Source organism: Pituophis catenifer, unplaced genomic scaffold (assembly GCF_029215685.1).
Source record: "Pituophis catenifer annectens isolate HBS135680 unplaced genomic scaffold, rPitCat1.0.hap2 SCAF_1, whole genome shotgun sequence".
In the NCBI taxonomy this organism is placed as follows: domain Eukaryota; kingdom Metazoa; phylum Chordata; class Lepidosauria; order Squamata; family Colubridae; genus Pituophis; species Pituophis catenifer.
The window spans coordinates 1,673,110-1,694,403 of record NW_027256881.1 but is presented as its reverse complement, the minus strand read 5'-3'; the positions used below and the strand labels follow the sequence as shown (position 1 = coordinate 1,694,403).

The 21,294-nt window shown below is 45.0% G+C and overlaps 1 protein-coding gene across 1 annotated transcript in view; it reads right to left on the bottom strand.

Annotated features, from left to right (window-relative positions):
• PPM1D (protein phosphatase, Mg2+/Mn2+ dependent 1D) overlaps positions 1-12,270 on the bottom strand; it is a 32,520-nt gene extending 20,250 nt beyond the window's left edge. The window contains exon 1 of the mRNA XM_070931995.1: positions 11,504-12,270. Coding sequence (XP_070788096.1) covers positions 11,504-11,849 — 346 coding nt within the window. The 5' untranslated portion in view covers positions 11,850-12,270. The remainder of the gene's footprint in view (positions 1-11,503) is intronic.
• Positions 12,271-21,294: the final 9,024 nt, after the last annotated feature.

Below are 21,294 nucleotides of genomic sequence, written 5' to 3'. Positions count from 1 at the left end.
CAAAGACAGTATACTAAATAGCATATTGCCCCCAACAATCTGGGTCCTCATTTTACCCATCTCGGAATCATGGAAGGCTGAGTCAACCTTGAGCCGGTGAGATTTGATCCGCTGATCTGCTGAACTAGCAGTCAGCTGAAGTAGCTGCCATACTGCACTCTAACCACTGCGCCACCTCGGCTCTTCTAGTTCAACCCCTTCTCAGCATTCCAGAACAACCCAACTCCAATCAAAAACTCCCGAGACAGGCATCATCTCAAATCTTCCATTTATTAGAGTAGGTATACTGGCGTATCTGGGAAAAGCCGAATCTGAGAATTCTGGGTTTTCCCTCAGTAAATCAAAACCGCCAAATCCAGCCCCTGCACCCATCGGCCCATCACATGGCCCAATCACCCTCCGTCCCCACTTGAGGCCCCACTTCAACCACTCCTCCTCCAGATGCAGGAACACCCTGACCTTGACCGAAAAGAAGAATGCTATTATGTCTAACTACAATCTCTCTACTACATCCCCCCTCCTACTTTCCCAAGCACAAGAAAGTGGCAGCGTGGAAGCTTCTGGTGTTAATATGGCTTCCAAAGCTGACACCTCTTCTAATCCAAAGCCTATATTATTTCAGACAAATCGTTATCCAATCTCTTCTTAAAAACTACCGGTGTTGGAGCATTCACAACTTCTGGAGGCAAGTCGTTCCACTGATTAATTGTTATAATCATCAGGAAATTTCTCCTTATTGCTTAAGTTGGTTCTCTCCTTAATTTCCATTGATTAGTTTCCATCTGTTGCTTCTTGTCCTGCCTTCAAGGGCAGGACATTGGAGAATAGTTTGACTCCCTCTTCTTTGGGGCAACCCCTGAGATATCCGAAGACTGCTATCATGTCACCTCTGGTCCTTCTTTTCATTAAACTAAAGATAAAGGTTCCCCTCGCACATATATGCTAGTCGTTCCCGACTCTAGGGAGCGGTGCTCATCTCCGTTTCAAAGCCGAAGAGCCAGTGCTGTCCAAAGACCCCTCCGTGGTCCTGTGGCCAGCATGACTCAACGCCAAAAGCGCATGGAACGCTGTTACCTTCCCACCAAAGGTGGCCCCAAAGGTGCTTTCGAACTGCTAGGTTGGCAGAAGCTGGGACAAGTCACAGGAGCTCACTCCGTTTACGCAGCACTAGGTATTCGAACCGCCGAACAGTTATAGAGTTTTTGGATTATCAATTGATCTGTTGGCAGTTGATCAGTTTTCCAATATTGGGCGAACGCCAATCTGGCTGCAGTGACTATGTGTAATATTAAATACTTTATTTCTTTCCTATAGTTTTCTTTAATCATCCCTAATAAAAAAATCTCTGGTTTGAGTTCTATTTTTTCCAATGTTATTTCTATTAGCCAAATTCTTATTTTTTCCCAATATTTCCTAATTTTTGGGCAAAGCCACCAGACATGGAAGAAAGTACCCTGTGCCTGCTTGCACTTCCATCAAATTGGACTTAAATTTAAACCTTCAGAGTGCTAACTCTGGGGGTTCTTTCTAACTAAGGGGGAGGGAGGGAGGAGAGGGAAGGAGGGAGGGAGGGACTTAAGAAGGAAGGAAGGAGAGGGGAAGAGGGAGGGAGGGAGGGAGGGAAGAAGGAAGGAAGGAAAGAAAGAAAGAAAGAAAGAAAGAAAGAAAGAAAGAAAGAAAGAAAGAGGAAGGCAGGAAGGGGAGGATAGAAGGAAAGAGGAGGGAGGGAGGGAGGAAAGGAGGAAAGGAAAGAGGAAGGGGAAGGGGAGGAGGAAGGGAGGGAGGGAAGAGGAGGGAAGGAAGGAGAGGAAAGGGAAAAAGGAAAGAAAGAAGGAGAGGGGAAGAGGGAGGGAGGGAAGAAAGAAGGAAGGAAGGAAAGAAAGAAAGAAAGAAAGGGGGAGGTAGGAAGGGAAGGAGGAAGGGGAGGATAGAAGGAAAGAGGAGGGAGGAAGGAGGAAAGTGAGGAATGGAGGTAAGGGAGGAAAGGAAGGCAGGCGATACAGAAGGATGTAATGAAATGAAATTTGAGAAAGCTGAAATCCAGCCACCCACCCCCTTCTTTTTCTTTCGCTATCAAAAGCTTACATTTTGTTCTTCGCATCTGGGCCTCTCTCTATCCACCCTCCAGCCCTCCGTTACTAATTCATTCCACACCAGGTTTGTTTTCGGCTGAGAGCATCTGCAGCCAATTTTGCAGGCCACACTTGTCTGCAAAAGCATAACCAGGAAGTCCGAGGGGCCAAAAGGAAAACTAAAATTACACGTATGAGCTCAGCTTGGGACAACCCCCGTACATAACAACGAGGCCCTTTAAAAATCAATGGGGCGTAATTTTGAGCCGACAAGATTAAAAAACTGAGCTCAGTTTTTTAAAAAATCAACATAACAGAGCAAACTGGTTTTTTGGCCATTGGACAGCAGCCCCAAATACACCTTTAGCACACAAAAATAAAGTTGAAATCAACAGCTGTCCCTCAATCTCTGCATTCACAAATACAGGTAAGTCCTCGACTTACAACCATTCGTTGAGTGACCATTGAAAAAAGTGACAGGACTGTTTTTCCCACTTTGGACCGTTCCAGACTCCCGTGATCCAATTTTGTGGCAAAGTCAATGGGGCAGCCAGATTCACTTAACAACCCGTGTTCCTAATTTAACAACTGCAATGATTCGCTTAACAACCATAGCAAGAAAGGTCGTAAAATGGGGGGGACTTAACAAATGTCTTGCTTAGTAAAAAGAACCGTCAGGCTCAATTATGGTCGTACGTCGAGGACTGCCTGTAATGCTGAAATTGAAATTTTCTGGCTAAAAGAATCCCGAGACCATTGCCGATTTAATTTCATTTGGGCAGGAGCTATCAAGTTAAGCCCAAACTATTTTCCACTGTATACGGTATATAAAAAAATAAAAATAGATAAAAAGCTGCAGGAATTCTCTTTTTTTCTTTTCTTTAGTGCTTTACCATAAAAAAAAAAAAAGTTTTTAAAACATTGCTTTTATTCATTTTTAATGGAAGCTAAGAATTCAGAGCTAGAATCCCCAATGGGCCAATTTTACGTTCAGCCTGATTCAGATTCAGCAAAAAAAAAAAAAAAAAAGCCAATTTATACAGGTAGTCCTCTACTTACGACCACAATGGAGCCCAAAATTTGTGTTGCCAAGCGAGTCTGGCCCCATTTTACGACGTTTCTCGCCACATTTGTTAAGTGAGCAACTGCAGTTCTTAAATTAGTAACACGGTTGTTAAGTGAATCTGTTTTCCCCCATTGATTTTGCTTGTCAGAATGTCAGAAAGGGGGATCACGTCAGGGGTGGGTTTCAAATTTTTTTACTACCGGTTCTGTGAGTGTGGATTGGTGGGCGTGGATTGGTGGTCATGGCAGGGGAAGGATACTGCAAAATCCCCATTTCCTCCCCACTCCAGGGGAAGGTTACTGCAAAATCCCCATTCCCTCCCCAATCCAGGGGAAGGATACTGTAAAATCCCCATTCCTCCCCAATCCAGGGGAAGGTTACTGCAAAATCCCCATTTCCTCCCCACTCCAGGGGAAGGATACTGTAAAATCTCCATTCCCTCCCCAATCCAGGGGAAGGTTACTGCAAAATCCCCATTTCCTCCCCAATCCAGGGGAAGGATACTGTAAAATCTCCATTCCCTCCCCAATCCAGGGGAAGGATACTGTAAAATCTCCATTCCCTCCCCACTCCAGGGGAAGGATACTGTAAAATCTCCATTCCCTCCCCACTCCAGGGGAAGGATACTGTAAAATCTCCATTCCCTCCCCACTCCAGGGGAAGGATACTGCAAAATCCCCATTTCCTCCTGATCAGCTGGGACTTGGGAGGCAGAGAGTAGATAGGGGTGGGGCCAGTCAGAATTTTTACTACCGGTTCTCCAACCTACTCAAAATTTCCACTACCTGTTTTCCAGAACTGGTCAGAACCTGCTGTGAAACCCACCTCTGGATCACGTGACTCCGGAGACACTGTGGCTGTCATAAATGTGAACCACTTGGCAAGCATTCGAAGGCAAACCATGTGACCATGTGTTCTGCCCCAGCTACGGACCCCAAAGAACGCAGCACACACAAAGACTGTACAAAACTTAAATTTACTAAAATAACTCAGTCTGTTTCCAAATGAAGGCTGTTAATAAACTTTCTTAACAGCCTACAAGAAACCAAAGATAAAGTAATCACAATCTTACTAAGGTTGGCAGAAAGCCCAGAAGCAATTTGCAGAGAATCCAGACAGGAAGGAGAATGAACTAAAGTTGTTCCCTGCAAATTGCTTCAGTCGGTGTTCCTCCTTAAATAGGCTAAGGGAGTGGCCAATTAGCCCCAAGCCTTACTCTCGAGGAGACCTCCTCCTGAGGAGCCACTCCTGCCTTTTGGCAGCTCTGCGCGCCCATGCATCGAGAAGAGGCTCCTCCTCTTCTTCCTCTTCACTTATGGGAGCTTCTGGAGGTTCTGAAGGCCCTGGCTGAATCCCCGCCTCTGGCACCACATCTTCTCCAGCCTCCTCACTGTCTGACTCGAGCGCCAGCTGCACAGGCTGCTGGCGCAGCACCACACCAGCCTCCTCGCTGTCGGAATCAGCTACAATCCGTACAGGCCCCATGGTCGCAAGTGTGAAAAACGGACATAGGTCACTTTTTCAGTGCTGTTGCAACATTGAACCGCCACTAAATGAATGGTTGTAAGTCGAGGACTATCTGTACAGATCTCATTAAATTCTTTCAGAAGAGGCTCATCCAGGTAGTTCTCGACTTACAACCATTCAGTTAGTGACCATTCAACGTTACAACACTGAAGAAAGTGACTTACCCTTTTCGTTTTTCACTCTTACCAGCATTGCGGCATCCCCAGGGTCACATGATCAAAATTCAGACGCTTGGCAACTGACTCATATTTATGACGGTTGCAGTATCCCCGGGATCATGTGATTCCCTTTTGCGACCTTCTGACAAGCAAAGTCAATAGGGAAGCCAGATTCCCTTAATAACCGGGTTACCAACTTAACGCAACAATTCATCAAACAACCGCAGCAAGAAAGGTTGTAAAATGGGGCAGAACTCACTCAAGAAATGTTTCGCTTAGCAACATAAATTTTGGGCTCATTTGTGGTCGTAAGTCGAGGACTATCTATATTTATGGCAGTCCCAAGGTGATGTGATTATCATTTGTAATCTTCCCAGCCGGCGTCCAACAAGCAAAGTCAATGGGGGGGGGGGAAGCCCGATTTGCTTAACAACCGTGTGACTAACTTAACAACTGCAGTGATTCACTTAACAACCATGGCAAGAAAGGTCATAAAATGGGGAACAACAGCCTCGCTTAGCAACAAAAATTTTGGCCTCCATTGTGACCTTAAATCAAGGACTATCTTTACAAACTGTTGAATGCCCAAAGAAAAGGAGTGGTCCCTACTAACCCTGTAACCCCTGAGTAAAATAATCCTATGGACCTCAATTGTGTCAATCAAGAGAAAATATTCCTTACACGTCCACACAACCGTTTTCAGCAAAACAGAAAGATCCCACAATGCCCATTCTTAAAAGTGAGAATGTAAGACCTCCTTCCCATATTCCAAGTTTACTCCAAGAATACAGTAGTCCCCCATTTACAACAGTTCATTTAGTGACCCTTCAAAGTTACAACAATACTGAAAAAAGTGACTTACGACCATTTTTCACACTTACAACCGTTGCAACATCCCCATGCTCACGTAATCAAAATTCGGACCCTTGGAAACTGACTCATATTTATGACAGCTCCCGGGATCTTGTGATCCGCTTTTGCGACCTTCTGACAAGCCAAGTCAATAGGGGAAGCCACATTCACTTAACAACCGTGTTACCGACTTAACAACGGCAACAGTTCACTTAACAGGCCTGGCAAGAAAAATCGTAAAATGGGGCAAAATTCATTTAACAAACATTTTTGTTTTGTTTTTGTTTTTTTTAATTTTGATTTCATTTAGCAACATAAATTTTGGGCTCAATTCAGTGGTGGGTTGCCCCCGATTCGGACCGGTTCGCAAGAACCGGTAGTAAAACCAGTGGCAGGCCCCGCCCACCACCCCGGATGTCATCATCGGCGATCTGCACATGCGCAGAAGCTTCTGCACATGCGCAGAAACCTCAATTGTGGTCGTAAGTCGAGGACTATCTGTATTTCGGGAAGTTTATGCTTCCTGGCCTGGATTCAGAAATTCACTCTAGTGTCATGATGGCGAACGTATGGCACGGGTGCCACAGGTGGCACGTGAAGCCATATTGGTGGACACGCGAGTGTTGCCCTAGCTCAGCTCCAGCGTGCATGCGCACACCGGCCAACTTATTTTCAGACCTTCCGGTCCCACCAGAAGTCGGGAAACTGGGCATGCGAAGGCTGTTTTTGCCCTCCCCAGGCTCCTAGAAAGCCTCTGGAGCCTGGGGAGGGGGAAAAACGGGCCTACCAGGCCCACTGTGCCATCGCGTGCCAAAAGCAGGGGGAAGTGTATGGGGGGGGTCATGTGCGCATGCACGGGAGAACGGGGCACATTGAATTATGGATGTGGGCATATGCACCCGCGACCCCCCCGTGACCCCCGCTTTTGGCACACGACAGCAAAAAGGTTAGCCATCACTGCTCCAATGCATGCGTGCCACAGGTGGCACATAGAGCCCTCTCTGTGGGCATGCACGCTTTCGCCAGCTTCTTTTCTGGTTTCCGGCGTGCCAGCTGGTCTTCACAAGCGCCGGAGCACCGGAAAACGGCTTGAAAATGGCCCGAAAAAAAACGACCAAAAACCAGACCATTTTCCGTTTTCAGGCCGTATTTTAGCCCGTTTTCAGGCTGTTTTTGGCCCAGAAAACGGCCTGAAAACATCCGAAAAACTACCTGAAAACAGTCCAGAAAATGGCCTGAAAACGCCCAGAAAGCAGGCATATGTGCGCTAGCCAGCTGGTCTCTGGGTTTCCGGCACTCCTGTGCATGCGCATGGAAGCACCGTTTGGGCACTCATTGCCAAAAAGGTTCACCATCACTGCTCTAGTGAGTTCAAACAGGACTTACAAGTTAGAAAAATATACAGTGACTCATCCATTTCAACTGGTCTCAATCTTTACCTGAGCATGCATAATTTAGCCACAGGAGTTTTTTGGCATTTGAATAAGGGAGTCAACCTTGTTCTTTGAAGAACAGGGTAGCCGGCTTCCCACGTGACACTAATAGCGTGGGAAAGAAATTATAAAAGCTGGATTCATACATAACACTAATATATTAGAAAAATAAATAAAAGCTGGATTTACACTTCTCACTTGGGAAACACTTATAAAAGCTGGTTTCACACGACACTAATTTATCAGAAAATATAAACGCTGGTTTTGCACACGACACTAATATATTGGGGGGGGGAAATTATAAAACCTGGATTCACACGACACTAATTTATCAACAAAATATAGAAGCTGGATTCACACATTTCACTCGTAATATATTGGGAAACACTTATAAAAGCTGGAATCACATGACACTAATTTATCAAAAAATATAAACGCTGGTTTTGCACACGACACTAATATATTGGGAAAAAATTATATAAGCTGGATTCACACGTGACCCTGATATATTAGAAAAAAATATAGAAGCTGGATTCATACATTTCACTCTTAATATATTGAGAAACACTTATAAAAGCTGGATTCACATGACACTAATTTATCAGAAAATATAAACGCTGGTTTTGCACACCACACTAATATATTGGGAAAAAAATTATATAAACTGGATTCACATATGACCCTGATATATTAGAAAAAATATAGAAGCTGGATTCACACATTTCACTCTTAATATATTGGGAAACACTTATAAAAGCTGGATTCACATGACTCTAATTTATTGAAAATATATAGAAGCTGGATTCACACATTTCACTCTTAATATATTGGGAAACACTTATAAAAGCTGGATTCACACGACTCTAATTTATCGAAAAAATATAGAAGCTGGATTCACACATTCACTCTTAATATATTGGGAAACACTTATAAAAGCTGGATTCACATGACTCTAACTTATTGAAAATATATAGAAGCTGGATTCACACATTTCACTCTTAATATATTGGGAAACACTTATAAAAGCTGGATTCACACGACTCTAATTTATCGAAAATATATAAAAGCTCGATTCACACATTTCACTCTTAATATATTGGGAAACACTTATAAAAGCTGGATTCACATGACTCTAATTTATTGAAAATATATAGAAGCTGGATTCACACATTTCATTCTTAATATAAAAGCTGGATTCACACAACACTAATTTATCAAAAAAATATAAAAGTTCGATTCACATATGACATTAATAGATTGGAAAAATATAAAAGTTGGATTCACACATCTTGCTCTGATATATTGGGAAACTACTATAAAAGCTGGATTCACAGGACACTAATATATTAGGGGGGTGGAATACAAAATTCTCACAACACACAAACCCCAAACCAACTTCTTTCCCCCACACTGTGGCTTTTCATGAATATGAGGTATCCAGCCATGGGCAGAGAATGTGGCTTGCGTACAGGGCCGGATTTTCCTATAGGCTAACTAGGCTTCAGCCTAGGGCCTCAAGATCAAGAGGGGCCTACATTCAAATTGTTAGCAAAATTAAAATTACACTTTCACTATAGGTGAAAGGGCCTCATAAGTGGAATAGCCTAGGGCCTCTTTTCATCTAAATCCGGCCCTGCTTGCGTAGAAAGGTTCTCAAGATGTGGGAGAAATACAAGATTTTGTGTTATTGCAAGATATTTGATCACAATCTAAACAGCCAGTAATGAATCAAGCAATGTAGATATTGCTCGATTTAAGAGCCATTCTTTCAGCCTCTGTTCGAAGTTACGATGACAATGAAAAACAGTGACTCAAGACCAGACTTCACGCTTACAACCATCACAGTATCCACACAGTCACACAACACAAACAAAATCCGGGCGCTTGGCAACTGGCATGTGTTTGTGACGGTTGCAGTGTGCCGAAGTCATGTGGTCACTCTGTGGAAACTTCCCAGCTGGCTTCTGACAAACAAAGTCAATGAGGGAAGCCAGATTCGCTTAACAACCTTCCAATTCACTTAACAACCATAGCGATTGTCTTAATAATCAGGGGCCAAAAAAAAAAAAGGCTCGTAAAATCAGGCACGACTCACTTTAACCACTTTGCTTAGCAAGGACACTGCGGTTGTAACTCGAGGACTACCTGTAGACTACCTCCCTCTTTCAGTTAGTAAAGTTCACATGGACTGGACATTTTTATTTTATTTTATTTTTATTTTATTTCCAATTTACATACCGCCCTTCTCCCTGAGGACTCGGCGGTGTACAGCCAAAATTAAGAACATGAAATACAAATATTAAAAAACAATTAAAATATATATAAATTTGGCCCAAAAATTAAAAATCACAAACCAATTAAAACATTTAAAAATGTCTTCTTAAGCCAGCCTGGCTTGCTGGAAAAAGTGGGTTTTAAGGGCACGGCAGAAGGCGCTGAGGTCTTGGATTCTCCTTATCTCTGGGGGCAGCTGATTCCAGAGGGTAGGTGCCCCCACAGAGAAGGCCTTCCCCCGGGGGTCACTAGCCTACATTGTTTGGCTGATGGCACCCTGAGGAGGCCCTCTCTGTGGGAGCGCATACCCCAAGGTGGGTAGGAAACCCCAGAATTTGTATTGGAATTGGGCCCCAAAAATTTAGTAGCATTTGGGTGCCCAACCCATCTTGAGGGTAGATAGTAGGGGAACCCCGGTTCACACAATCCCGGGTCAAACTCTACAACCAACTGTGTAAAACAGAGCTCTCCTTGACTCTAAGGCCTTAAGCAGTTCCTTCTACATGCGACCCACAAGTCAGAACACGGCTACATGTCTTCCATAAACACGCCACTCCAGAAGGCCAAGAGGGGGGCGGGGTAAACGGACATTAAAAACTAGTTTATAATCACAGAAGTATTTCCTCTATTATTATTATTATTATTATTGGTTAATCTTTAGTGAGATTCACAGCCTTTGAGGCCGGTTAATAGATTATTATTATTATTAGTTAATCTTCAGTGAGATTCACAGCCTTTGAGGCTGGTTAATAGCTCAGCAGCTCGAGTCCTAACCAAGGACCTAGGAACTGTTAAGGTATCGTCGGAGGATGTAAGCTGTTCCGAGTAAGGTGGTTTTTATTATTATTTATTATTTAATAAAAATAATAATAATATATTATTATTATTATTATTATTATTATTATTATTATTATTATTATTATTATTATCATCATTACAGAATTAAGAGTGCATGTGAAGGGGTTTGGGGTTTAATTATAGGAAGAATAGCTTTAAGGCAGGGATCCCCAACCTTGGCAACTTTAAGACTTGTGGACTTCAATTCCCAGAATTCCTCAGCCAGCAAAGCTTTAAGACTTGTGGACTTCAATTCCCAGAATTCCTCAGCCAGCAAAGCTTTAAGACTTGTGGACTTCAACTCCCAGAATTCCTCAGCCAGCAAAGCCCATTCACATGTAATGGGGGGCGAGCCATGGGGGTGTGGGGAAGAAAAAGCCCCCACCCCACCCTCTCCCTCCCCAAACTGATCCTTTCAACCCCTCGACTCTCCGAAAGACGTTTCCCAGGATGGAATAAAATAAAAATAATGTTTGGAAGGCATGGCGTGGAGGCTTATGCCAGGGGCAAGAGAGGCAAAGACTGCTGGGGAAGGAAAGAGTTAGGGGAAGGGAGGGAGGGAGGGAGGAAAAGGGAAAAAGGGAGGGAGGAGTAAAGGAAGGAAAAGGGAAGTGGGGGGGTAAGAGGAAGGAAGGAAGAAAAAGGGAGGGAGGAAGGGGAGAAGGAAGGAAGGAAAAGAGAAAAAGGGAGGGAGGAATAAAGGAAAGAAAAGGGGAGGGTGGAAAAGGGAAGGAAAAGGAAGGGGGGGGATAAGGAGATGGAAGGATGGAAGGAAGGAAAAGGGAAAAAGAGGGGGAGGGAGGGAGGGAAGGAAGAAGGGAAGAAAATAGGAAGGGAGAGGGAGGGAGGGAGAGAGGGAAGGAAGGAGGATAGATAGAAAGAAAGAAGGAAGGGAAAGGGAGGGAAGGAGGAAAGGAAGAAAAGAGAGAGGGAGGAAGGGAGAGAGGGAAGGAAGGAGGGTAGAAAGAAGGAGGGAAGGAAGAAAAGGGAGAGAGGGAGGGAAGCAGGGAAGGAAAAAAAGGGGGAAAGGGAGGGAAGGGGGGATGGAAGAAAAGGGAGAGAGGGAGGAAGGGAGAGAGGGAAGGAAGGAGGGTAGAAAGAAAGAAGGAAGGGGAAGGGGGAAAGGGAGGGAAGGGGGGGAAGGAAGAAAAGGGAGAGAGGGAAGGAAGGAGGATAGAAAGAAAGAAGGAAGGAGGGAAGAAGAGGGAGGGAGAGAGGGAAGGGAAGAAGAAAGGGAGGGAGGAAAGGAGCGAGGGGAGAGAGGGGAGAGCCGGGCCGACTTACGCAGCTTCTTCCACATGGCGCGGTGGCAGGCGAGGAAGCCCTTGCGGAGGGCGGCGCAGACGGCGGCCGGCTCGGCGGATCGGAAGCCCTTCTGCTTCTTGATGAAGGGCCAGAGGTTCTCGCGGGCGAAGTGAGCCGCTTCCCGCCCGCCGTGCCCGTCGCACACGGCGAAGAAGGCCACCGAGCCCGGCGGCCCGGCCCGGCCCTCCTCCTCCTCCCTCTCCTCCTCCTTGGGGTCCCCTCGGGGCTCGGGCTCCAGCACGATCTGGGTCACGTCCTCCATGTATTTCCTGCCTCCCTGGTCGGAGAAGAGGCTCACCGCCAGCGAGCCGCAGGGACCCTCCATGCGACCCCCGGCCCCGGCCCCGGCCCCGGCCCCGGCAGCCGCCGCCGCGGAGGAGGAGGAGGAGGAGGTGGAGGCGCTCCGGGCCTCGCTTGGCCCCGACGGCCCTTTTCCCCTTCGCGGCCTCCTGGCTGGCTGTTTTTGTTTTCCCTTGATTGTTTACACGCGCCGGGAAGGAAGGAAGAAGCGGCGGCGGCGGCGGCAGAGGCGTTGTTTAGACATGCCTTTTTTTCTCCTCCTCTTCCTCTCTTTCCTCCTCCTCCTTTTTTCTCCTTCCTCCTCCTCCTCCTCTTCCTCACTTTTCTCCTCCTCCTTTTTTTTCCTCCTTACTCTTCCTCCTCTTCCTCTCTTTTCTCCTCCTCCTCCTCTTCTTCTTCTTTTCTCCTCCTTTTCCTCCTCCTTTTTTTCTCCTTTCTCCTCCTCTTCCTCTCTTTTCTCCTCCTCCTCCTCCTCTTCTCTTTCCTCCTCCTCCTCCTCCTCCTCCTCTTTCCTCCTCCTCCTCCTCCTTTTTTTTCTCCTTTATCCTCCTCTTCCTCTCTTTTCTCCTCCTTTTCCTCCTCCTTTTTTTCTCCCTCCTCCTCTTTCCTCCTCCTCTTTTTTCTCCTTCCTCTTCCTCCTCTCCCTCTCTTTTCTCCTCCTTTTCCTTCTCCTCCTCTTCCTCTCTTTCCTCCTCCTCCTTTTCCTTCTCTTTTTTCTCCTTCCTCCTCCTCTCTTTTCTCCTCCTCCTCTTCCTCTCTTTTCCTCCTCCTCTTTTTTTTCTCCTCCCTCCTCCTCCTCTCTTTTCCTCCTCCTCCTTTTCTTCTCCTTCCTCCTCCTCCTCCTCCTCCTCCTCTCCTTCCTCCTCCTCCGCCTGGAACGAAAAGGGGAAAAAAAAAAAAAAAAGGAGAAAGCGGCGCGGAACAATCGCCGATGGAACGCTGGGGAGCCCAACGTTCCAAAAGGAGGGGGGAGGAGGAGGAGGAGGAGGGACCACCCAGCCTTTCCCCGGCCCCCGCCGCTCGCCTATTAAGCGCGCCTCCCGCTTGGCCCCGCCCCCACGCTCCCCCCCCCCACCAAGCTTGCAGTCCCTTTTTTTTTCTTTCATTTTTTTCTTTTTTTCCTCCCAAAGAAAAATAAAATGGGACTGGTTGGCTTAGGTTGCATTGGGACGAGAGGGGGGAGGGGGGAAACTCGCGGGGACCTTCTGATGGTAACCCCCCCTTTAAAAAAATAATAATAAAGGTTTGATCGCTGGGGAAGTAAAGATGAAGAACTGGAAGGAATTGGTGGGCATGTTTATTTGCTCCGGGTGGGAACAGAAAGGAAAGGGAGGGGGGAGGGAGTGACAAAGGACAGAAGCCAATATTTGGATTAAACGTGGGGGGGGGGGCTCTCTCATTACTTTGACCGAATTTGGGACCCACCCCCACATCCCCCATCCCTCCTCCCCCCTTAGGCTAAAGCTAAACATCCCTGCTTCCCTTCCAACCCTAATTCATTTGAAATGCAAAATAAAATTGCGATGCCCGCTAGTTCCAAAGCCACTTTTATTTTTATTTTATTTTATTATTATTATTATTTACATTTATATACCGCCCTTCTCCTTTCGAAACTCAGGGCGGTGAACAGCCAAAAATAAAACATTTGTACACAAAAGTTAAAATAGTTTTAAAATAATTAAATAAAGTTTGGCCCATAATTTAAAACATTTCAATGAAAATCAGTATCAATTTTAAAAACCAATATAAAATCAGGCCAGCCCGGCTAACTGAAAGAAAGAAGCCTTGGTAGTACAGTGGTTTAAAGCACCCTGTTATTAACACAGCTGCCTGCAATTACTGCAGGTTCGAATCTCACCAGGCTCAAGGTTGACTCAGCCTTCCATCCTTTCTAAGATAGGTGAAATGAGGACCCAGTTTGTGGGGGCAATAAGCTGACTTTGTATAAATATACAAAAGGGTGAAGGCTATTGCTTAACGCATTGTAAGCCGCCCTGAGTCTCCGGAGAAGGGCGGCATATAAATCAAATTAAAAAAAAAAAGGTTTTAAGGCATAATCCGAATTATGCCAAAGGCGGCTTCAAACGTTCCCAATGAGCAACAGGGTCTTTCAAACAATGCAACATTGTCCAAATGTTTTCCCCCCACAGACTCTCTGAAAAGGCATTAAAAGTGTCCCGCTTCGGAATGTGAAATGTTTCCCTGAATAAAAATGTCTTCAGAAAAGTATCTGTGGGTAGGCGTGCTACTTCCCCAGCGTGTTGTGCTAACTACGGGGGGTCCTCGGCTTACAACCACAATGGAGCCCCAACATTTCTGTGGTTAACGGAGACACTCGTTCAGGGTGAATTTTGCCCTGTAGGAAGTTAGCACCCACCCCTTTCCTAGATGAATGAAATATTTTGGGAAATATTAAAAAGGCAGAATATTATGTTTCCCTGGATGAGAAATGGAGAAGCATGTTTTAAAGACGAAGCAACTCCCATCTTCCTGCCCCCACCCCTTTGTCAATGGGCCAGAGGCAGAAACCCAATCCTTTGTCAAAGGACCATCATCTGCAACACAATAGGACCCATCTAGCAACAGAAACTAACACAATAGGACCTATCTAGCAACAGAAACTCACCACATGGCACCTGGGAAGATTACATCAGCCAGCAAGGCTAGCTAAGACCCCCACCCCCTGGGAGTCTGACAACCAATCAGGATACTCTTTCTGGGCCCCAGGAAGTTCAAAGCCAGAGAGGGCCTAAAACCCGGGGACTCACTGCATCTTGCCCCCTTTTCTGTTCAGGAACTCAAGCCATGTGATCCTGTCCACCATTAAACCATCTTTCCAAGCAGTCTCCATGTTTCCAGTGTCTTTTTCCCCACTTGGAGCTGAACCCAGAAGGAGATTTCTTCTTACAGTATGAAATCAATGTATTAAAAAGCTATGATGTTCTTAACTGTTGCAAACTGACCATAAATTGTAATTTAGTAGAGACAATGTGTTATGACTTGCTAAAAGCTCCCTTGGAGAGCTTTTAGAACCTACGCCTTGGGCAAAACCATTATCCGTAAAAATGAACATCCGCCCAAGGTGAAGTTAAAAAGTAAACATGATAAGATACTTGTTGTTAGGCAGGAAATGTCAAGATGACCCTTTAAAGGGTAAAAGAACTCGAAGAATGACTTAGGACAGGGGGTCTGCAACCTTAAAGACTCAAAGAGCCATTTGGACCCGTTTCCCACAGAAAAGAAAACACCGGGAGTCACAAAACCCTTCCCGTGCCTCAGGGGTGGGTTCTAATTTTTTTTACTACCGGTTCTGTGGGCGTGGCTTATTTTGTGGGTGTGGCTTGGAGGTCATGTGACTAGGTGGACGTGGCTAGCTGGTCAGAGTCATTTCTGGAAGGTCCTCGCACTTACGACCCGACTCATTTGTTTGCTTTTAACACTGATCAGCTGTAGGGCGGCCCTTTGAAGCCCCCCGGCAAGAGTTTAAACAGTTTTTTTTCCCTCTAGTCATCATCTGGGACTCAGGAGGCAGCAACAGATTGGGGGTGGGACCAAATAAAAGGTAAGAATAACATGGGGGGGGAGGGCGGGGGGGGGAGAACCGGTTCGGTGATGTCATATCGTCACCGCTACCGGCTCAGCTGAACCAGACCGAACCGGGAGGAACCCACCACTGCCGTGCCTATTTCTTGAGCAGCCACAAAACTAGCATGTGTAGTTGAATTAAATGTTCTTTTTTCTTTTGAAACTTTTCTTTTATTGGATTTATCCATGGTTGGCCTTCCGGGGGTTGAAAAGCTCAGTAAATCTCATGCCGGCGGGTGTCGCACATTGGCGGTTGTGACACATATTTTGAGTGACGGAGCCGCAGCCGAAGGGTGAAAGAGCCACATGCAGCTCCAGAGTTACAGGTTGCTGACCCCTGATTTAGGAGAATAAAGGGGAGTTGGGAGGGATTCTTAGGCATGGCGTGCATTGTGTAGGAGTATAAAATGTGTAGCTTGAAAACTGCTTTTTGCGCTCTTTGAATACAATTTTGGGAAGGGTCTAGGAGGCTGCGCTTGCAACCGCTTTTTTTTTCTTCTTCACTTTATCTCCAATAAACCTTTGATTTTGTGAACCAGACTTGTTTATGAATTGTGAGGATTAAAAATATTTGGGTCTTCTATCTCACCACAGCCATATGTATGTACCCTGCAAATTAAGCATCCGGTTTTCCTTGGGCTTCCACAAATAATTTACTTCGCCGTCCACCTCTCTTGTTTAAAAACTCGGCATTCTGCATCGTTTTTTCCCCTTTTATTCACTGGAGCTGACATTTTGGAGGACTAAACCCCCAGCAATGTGTATGTTGTGGCTCCGTTACCGGAGCCTGTGTCATCGGCAGGAGAGGACTCCGAGAGTGAAGGGGAGGAGTTGGCAAGGCCTCCCTCTCCAGGAACCTCCTCTCTGGCAATGCCTTCGGTGTCCGCCGAAGGGCAAGAGATAGGGCCGGGGCCAAGCACGTCCACGCAGCCACAGGTGGACAGTGATGAGGGTAATGAGTCTTGGCTGGATCCACGTCAGTGTCGCAGAGATAAGCACACGCAACAGAAGAAAGGGCGTGCCCGAGATTAGGCTGAGTCACTGGACCACACCCCACAGGATATAAAAGGGAGCGTGGTGGCCAGTCAAACCTTGTGACGAACAAGCTGAAAGCTTCCACGCCATTCTGCATTGCCGGACTTTTGCTATAAGACTTTGCTGGAGTATCTCTGGACTTGATTAATTCCGTAATTATTGCGCTGTTTCTTTTGATGTATCAGAAGTGGGGAGAAGTTATCTCTCCTCTTTGTAAATAATAAACTCTTGGCAGGCAGCCACGAGGTTGTTGCCAAGTTCCGTTATCATAAGGAAAAGGATTTTGCCGGCTGGTTTGGTCTTTAACTCCTGAACGTCTGTTGGTGTGTGTGCGTGGGGTTGGGGACAGAACAGTGTGAACCTGTGGCCACTGGAAACTATACGGCAGAGGTCTTGAAACTTGGCAGCTTTAAGACTTGTGGACTTCAACTCCCAGAATTCTCCAGCCAGCATAGCTGGCTGAAGAATTCTGGGAGTTGAAATTCACAGAGTCTTAAAGCTGCCAAGTTTCAAGACCTCTGCATTATAGAAACACTACTAGAGCTGTGTTTTTTAACTTTGTCCACTTGGAGATGCCTGGACTTCAACTCCCAGAATCCATTCCGCAGCCGGCCCTACTGGTTGACAAACTGTAGCATTGCAGACAAATGGCCGCTCAGACTATTTAAAACAGTTTTACTACAAGTTTGTAAAGATTCTCAGTCATCCGATGTCATGGTGGTCCCAGAGCTGCTTTTTCAGGAGGCAACTGGACTTTCTGGCTAGGTGGGCTCAGTGGCTAAGACGCTGAGCTTTGTCAATCAGAAAGGTCGGCAGTTCGAATCCCTAGTATAGGTCTCCTGCGTGAGCAGGGGGTTGGACTAGATGACCTCCGAAGTCCCTTCCAACTCTGTTACTGTTATTGTTATAAATTGTCTCGGTTTTTTTTTTCTTTGAAGATGTTTTGCTTCTCATCCAAGAAGCTTCTTCAGCTCTGACTGGAAAGCGGGGAATGGAGGGACTTATACTCCTTGCAGACAGCTAGTCATTTCCATCCTTTTTTAGGATTTATCTGTGTCCTCAGGTGACCCCCCCCCCCCCAAGGACACAGCTAAACCTCCAAGTGTTCAGAGACCCTCAAAAAGGATGCAGATGACCATCTGTCTGCAAGGAGTATAAATCCTTCCAATCCCCACCATCCGGTCAGAACTGAAGAAGCTTCTTGGATGAGAAGAGAAACGTCTTCAAAGAAAAACCAGAAAGTCCAGTTGCCTCCTGAAAAATCACCTTTGGGATAGTTTTAGTACATTACACAAAAATGACCAACTGAATGGCTACATTTCTAATAGAGTTTCTATGCATTTGTTATGTAGACTATGTCTCAGGGGAGAAATCCAGCAGGTTCTGGCGAACCGGTAGCGGAAAGTTTGAGTAGTTCCAAGAACCAGCGAATACCACCTCTGGCTGGCCCCAGAGTGGGGTGAGAATGGATATTTTGCAGTATCCTTCCCCTGGAGTGGGGAGGGAATGGAGATTTTGCAATATCCTTCCCCCAGGAGTGGGGAGGGAATTAGGATTTTGCAATATCCCCTTGCCCTGCCATGCCCACCAAACCACACCATGCCCACCAAGCTACGCCCACTAAGCCACGCCCATAGAACCGGTATTAAAAAAAAAAATGGATTTCACCACTGCTACATCTTTATACCATTCCACCACCGCTCCTAACTATTACCGGTAATAAAAGATTGGGGTTCTATTGGTAGCATTCTGATTATGGTTTATGGTTTATGGTTTATTAAATTTGTATACCGCCCTTCTCCCGAAGGATTCAGGGCTGTGAACAGCCAAGATTAAAATACATGCAATATATATAGATTATCCGTATTTTTCTGTGCGGTGTTTTTCGTGCATTACATGCCTTTCCCTGGAAGAGCATCCCATATACCTGTGGTGCCACAGAGGCAACCGAAGAAATAAGAAAACAAGGACGGCTTAAGATAAATATGTAATTATTTCAATTATGCAGGTATAATTACAGGCTTCCTTGAAGCGAGGCATGGGACTTAGGGAAATATGCTGAGTAACTTTTTAAAAAGGGAAAGAAAGCTGGGATACGAGATGTTTTGAGAGGCAGTTACAAACCCAAAGTAGATGGCGCAGTTTTAAAATATGCATTTTAAATGGGTGTGGACTTGCGTGAGAGAGGTTTCCAAAGAGCCAGTTTGGTCTAGTGTTTAAGGCGCCAGGGAAGAAACCAGAAGAGGGTGAATTCTAGTCCTGTCTTAACCATGACAGTCAACTGAGTGACTTATTAAGTAAAGAGGTCAATCGTGCCCAATTTTACAATCTTTCTTTGTCACAATTGTTAAGCGAATCATTGCATTTCATTGCACAAGGTCAGGTATGGTTCGTGTACCCTGTTTTTTTTTTTGTTTAATTTTTGATTTATATGCCGCCCTTCTCCGGAGATTCAGGGCGGCTTACAATGTGCTAAGCAATAGCCTTCATCCTTTTGTATATTTATACAAAGTCAGCTTATTGCCCCCACAATCCGGGTCCTCAATTTACCTACCTTAGAAAGGATGGAAGGCTGAGTCAACCTTAAGCCTGGCGAGATTCGAACCTGCAGTAATTGCAGGCAGCTAGTCTTAATAACAGGGTGCTTTAGACCACTGTACTACCAAGGCTCCTGTTTCCCCCAAAATATGACATCCCCTGATAATAAGCCCAATCTGGCTTTTGAGTGCATGGCAATAAGGCCAAGCGCTTATTTGAGGGTTCAAAAAAATATAAGACAGGGTCTTATTTTCAGGGAAACACGGTAGATAGAGATAGATAGATAGATAGATAGACAGACAGACAGACAGACAGACAGACAGATATAGATGAGAGACATGTGGATGGATAGATATGGAGAGATGTGTAGAGAGATGAGAGATGGAGAGATAGATAGAAATGTAGATGATAGACAGATGGATAGATGAGGATGGATAGATGGATAGGGATGTGGATGGATAGATGGATAGATAGATAGAGCGATGGGTGGATAGATTAGATAGATAGAAGATAGATAGATAGATAGATAGATAGATAGATAGATAGATAGATAGATAAGATAGATAGATAGATAGATAGATAGATAGAGATGAGAGACATGTGGATGGATGGATATGGAGATGTGTAGAGAGATGAGAGATGGAGAGATGGATAGAAATGTAGATAATAGATAGATGGATAGATGAGGATGGATAGATGGATAGAGATGTAGATGGATAGATGGATAGAGCGATGGGTTGATAGATTAGATAGATAGAAGATAGATAGATAGATAGATAGATAGATAGATAGAGAGATAGATAGATAGATAGATAGATAGATAGATAGATAGAGATGAGAGACGTGGATGGATAGATATGGAGAGATGTGTAGAGAGATGAGAGATGGAGAGATGGATAGAAATGTAGATAATAGATAGACAGATGGATAGATGAGGATGGATAAATGGATAGAGATGTGGATGGATAGATGGATAGATGGATAGAGCGATGGGTTGATAGATTAGATAGATAGAAGATGATAGATAGATAGATAGATAGATAGATAGATAGATAGATAGATAGATAGATAAAGAGAGAGAGAGAGAGAGAGAGAGAGATGAGAGACGTGGATGGATAGATATGGAGAGATGTGTAGAGAGATGAGAGATGGAGAGATGGATAGAAATGTAGATGATAGATAGACAGATGGATAGATGAGGATGGATAGAGATGTGGATGGATAGATGGATAGAGCGATGGGTGGATAGATTAGATAGATAGATAAAATAGATAGATAGATAGATAGATAGATAGATAGATAGATAGATAGATAGATAGATAGGCAGATAGGCAGATAGGCAGATAGGCAGATAGACAGACAGACCCTGTTTTCCCCAAAATAAGACATCCCCTGATAATAAGGCCAATCAGGCTTTTGAATGCATGGCAATAAGGCCAGGCACTTATTTCAGGGTTCAAAAAAATATAAGACAGGGTCTTATTTTCGGGGAAACACAGTAGGTAGTCCTCGAGTTACGACCACAACAGAGCCCAAAATATCCATTGCTAAACAAGGTCATCGTTAAGTGAATTTTGCCCCATTTTACGACCTTTTGTGCCACAATTGTTAAATGAACCACTGAGCTTGTGAAGTTAGTAACACAGTTGTTCAGGGAACAACTGGCTCCTACCATTGATTTTTGCCCGTCAGACATTTGCAAAAGATGATCACATGACCCCCTGGCAGGGCGGGGGGTTCTACTTACCTTTACTACCAGTTTGCAACGGGGCCACCCACAAATGATCCCAGGATACTGCAACCATCATAAAAACATGCCAGTTGTCAAGCATGCAAGATGTTGCAACGATCGTTAAGTGTGAAAAATGGTCATAGGTTACTTTTTCAATGCCGTTGTAACTTCAGTGACGAAACAAATGGTGGTGAGTTGTGGACTATATGCTGTGGTACGTAGTTGTAAGTCTCTGCCACAGTTGTTGGGTGAATCACTGCAGTTGTTTTAAGTTAGTAAGCCGGTTGTTAAGTGAATCCGGCTTCCCCCTTTACTTTCCTTGTCGGAAGGTCTCAAAAGAGGATCACATAACCCCAGGACACTGCAACTGTCATAAATATGAGTCAGTTGCCAAGCGTCTGAATTTTGATCACATGATCGTAAGAGATATTGCAAAGGTCATAACTGCGAAAAACGGTCATTAGTCACTTTTTTTAGTGCTGTTGTAACTTTGAACAATCACTAAATGAATCGTTTTTTAAGTCAAGGATTACCTGTAATTCTAAGATCAGTTATGGTTGTAAATTAAGGACTATCTGTA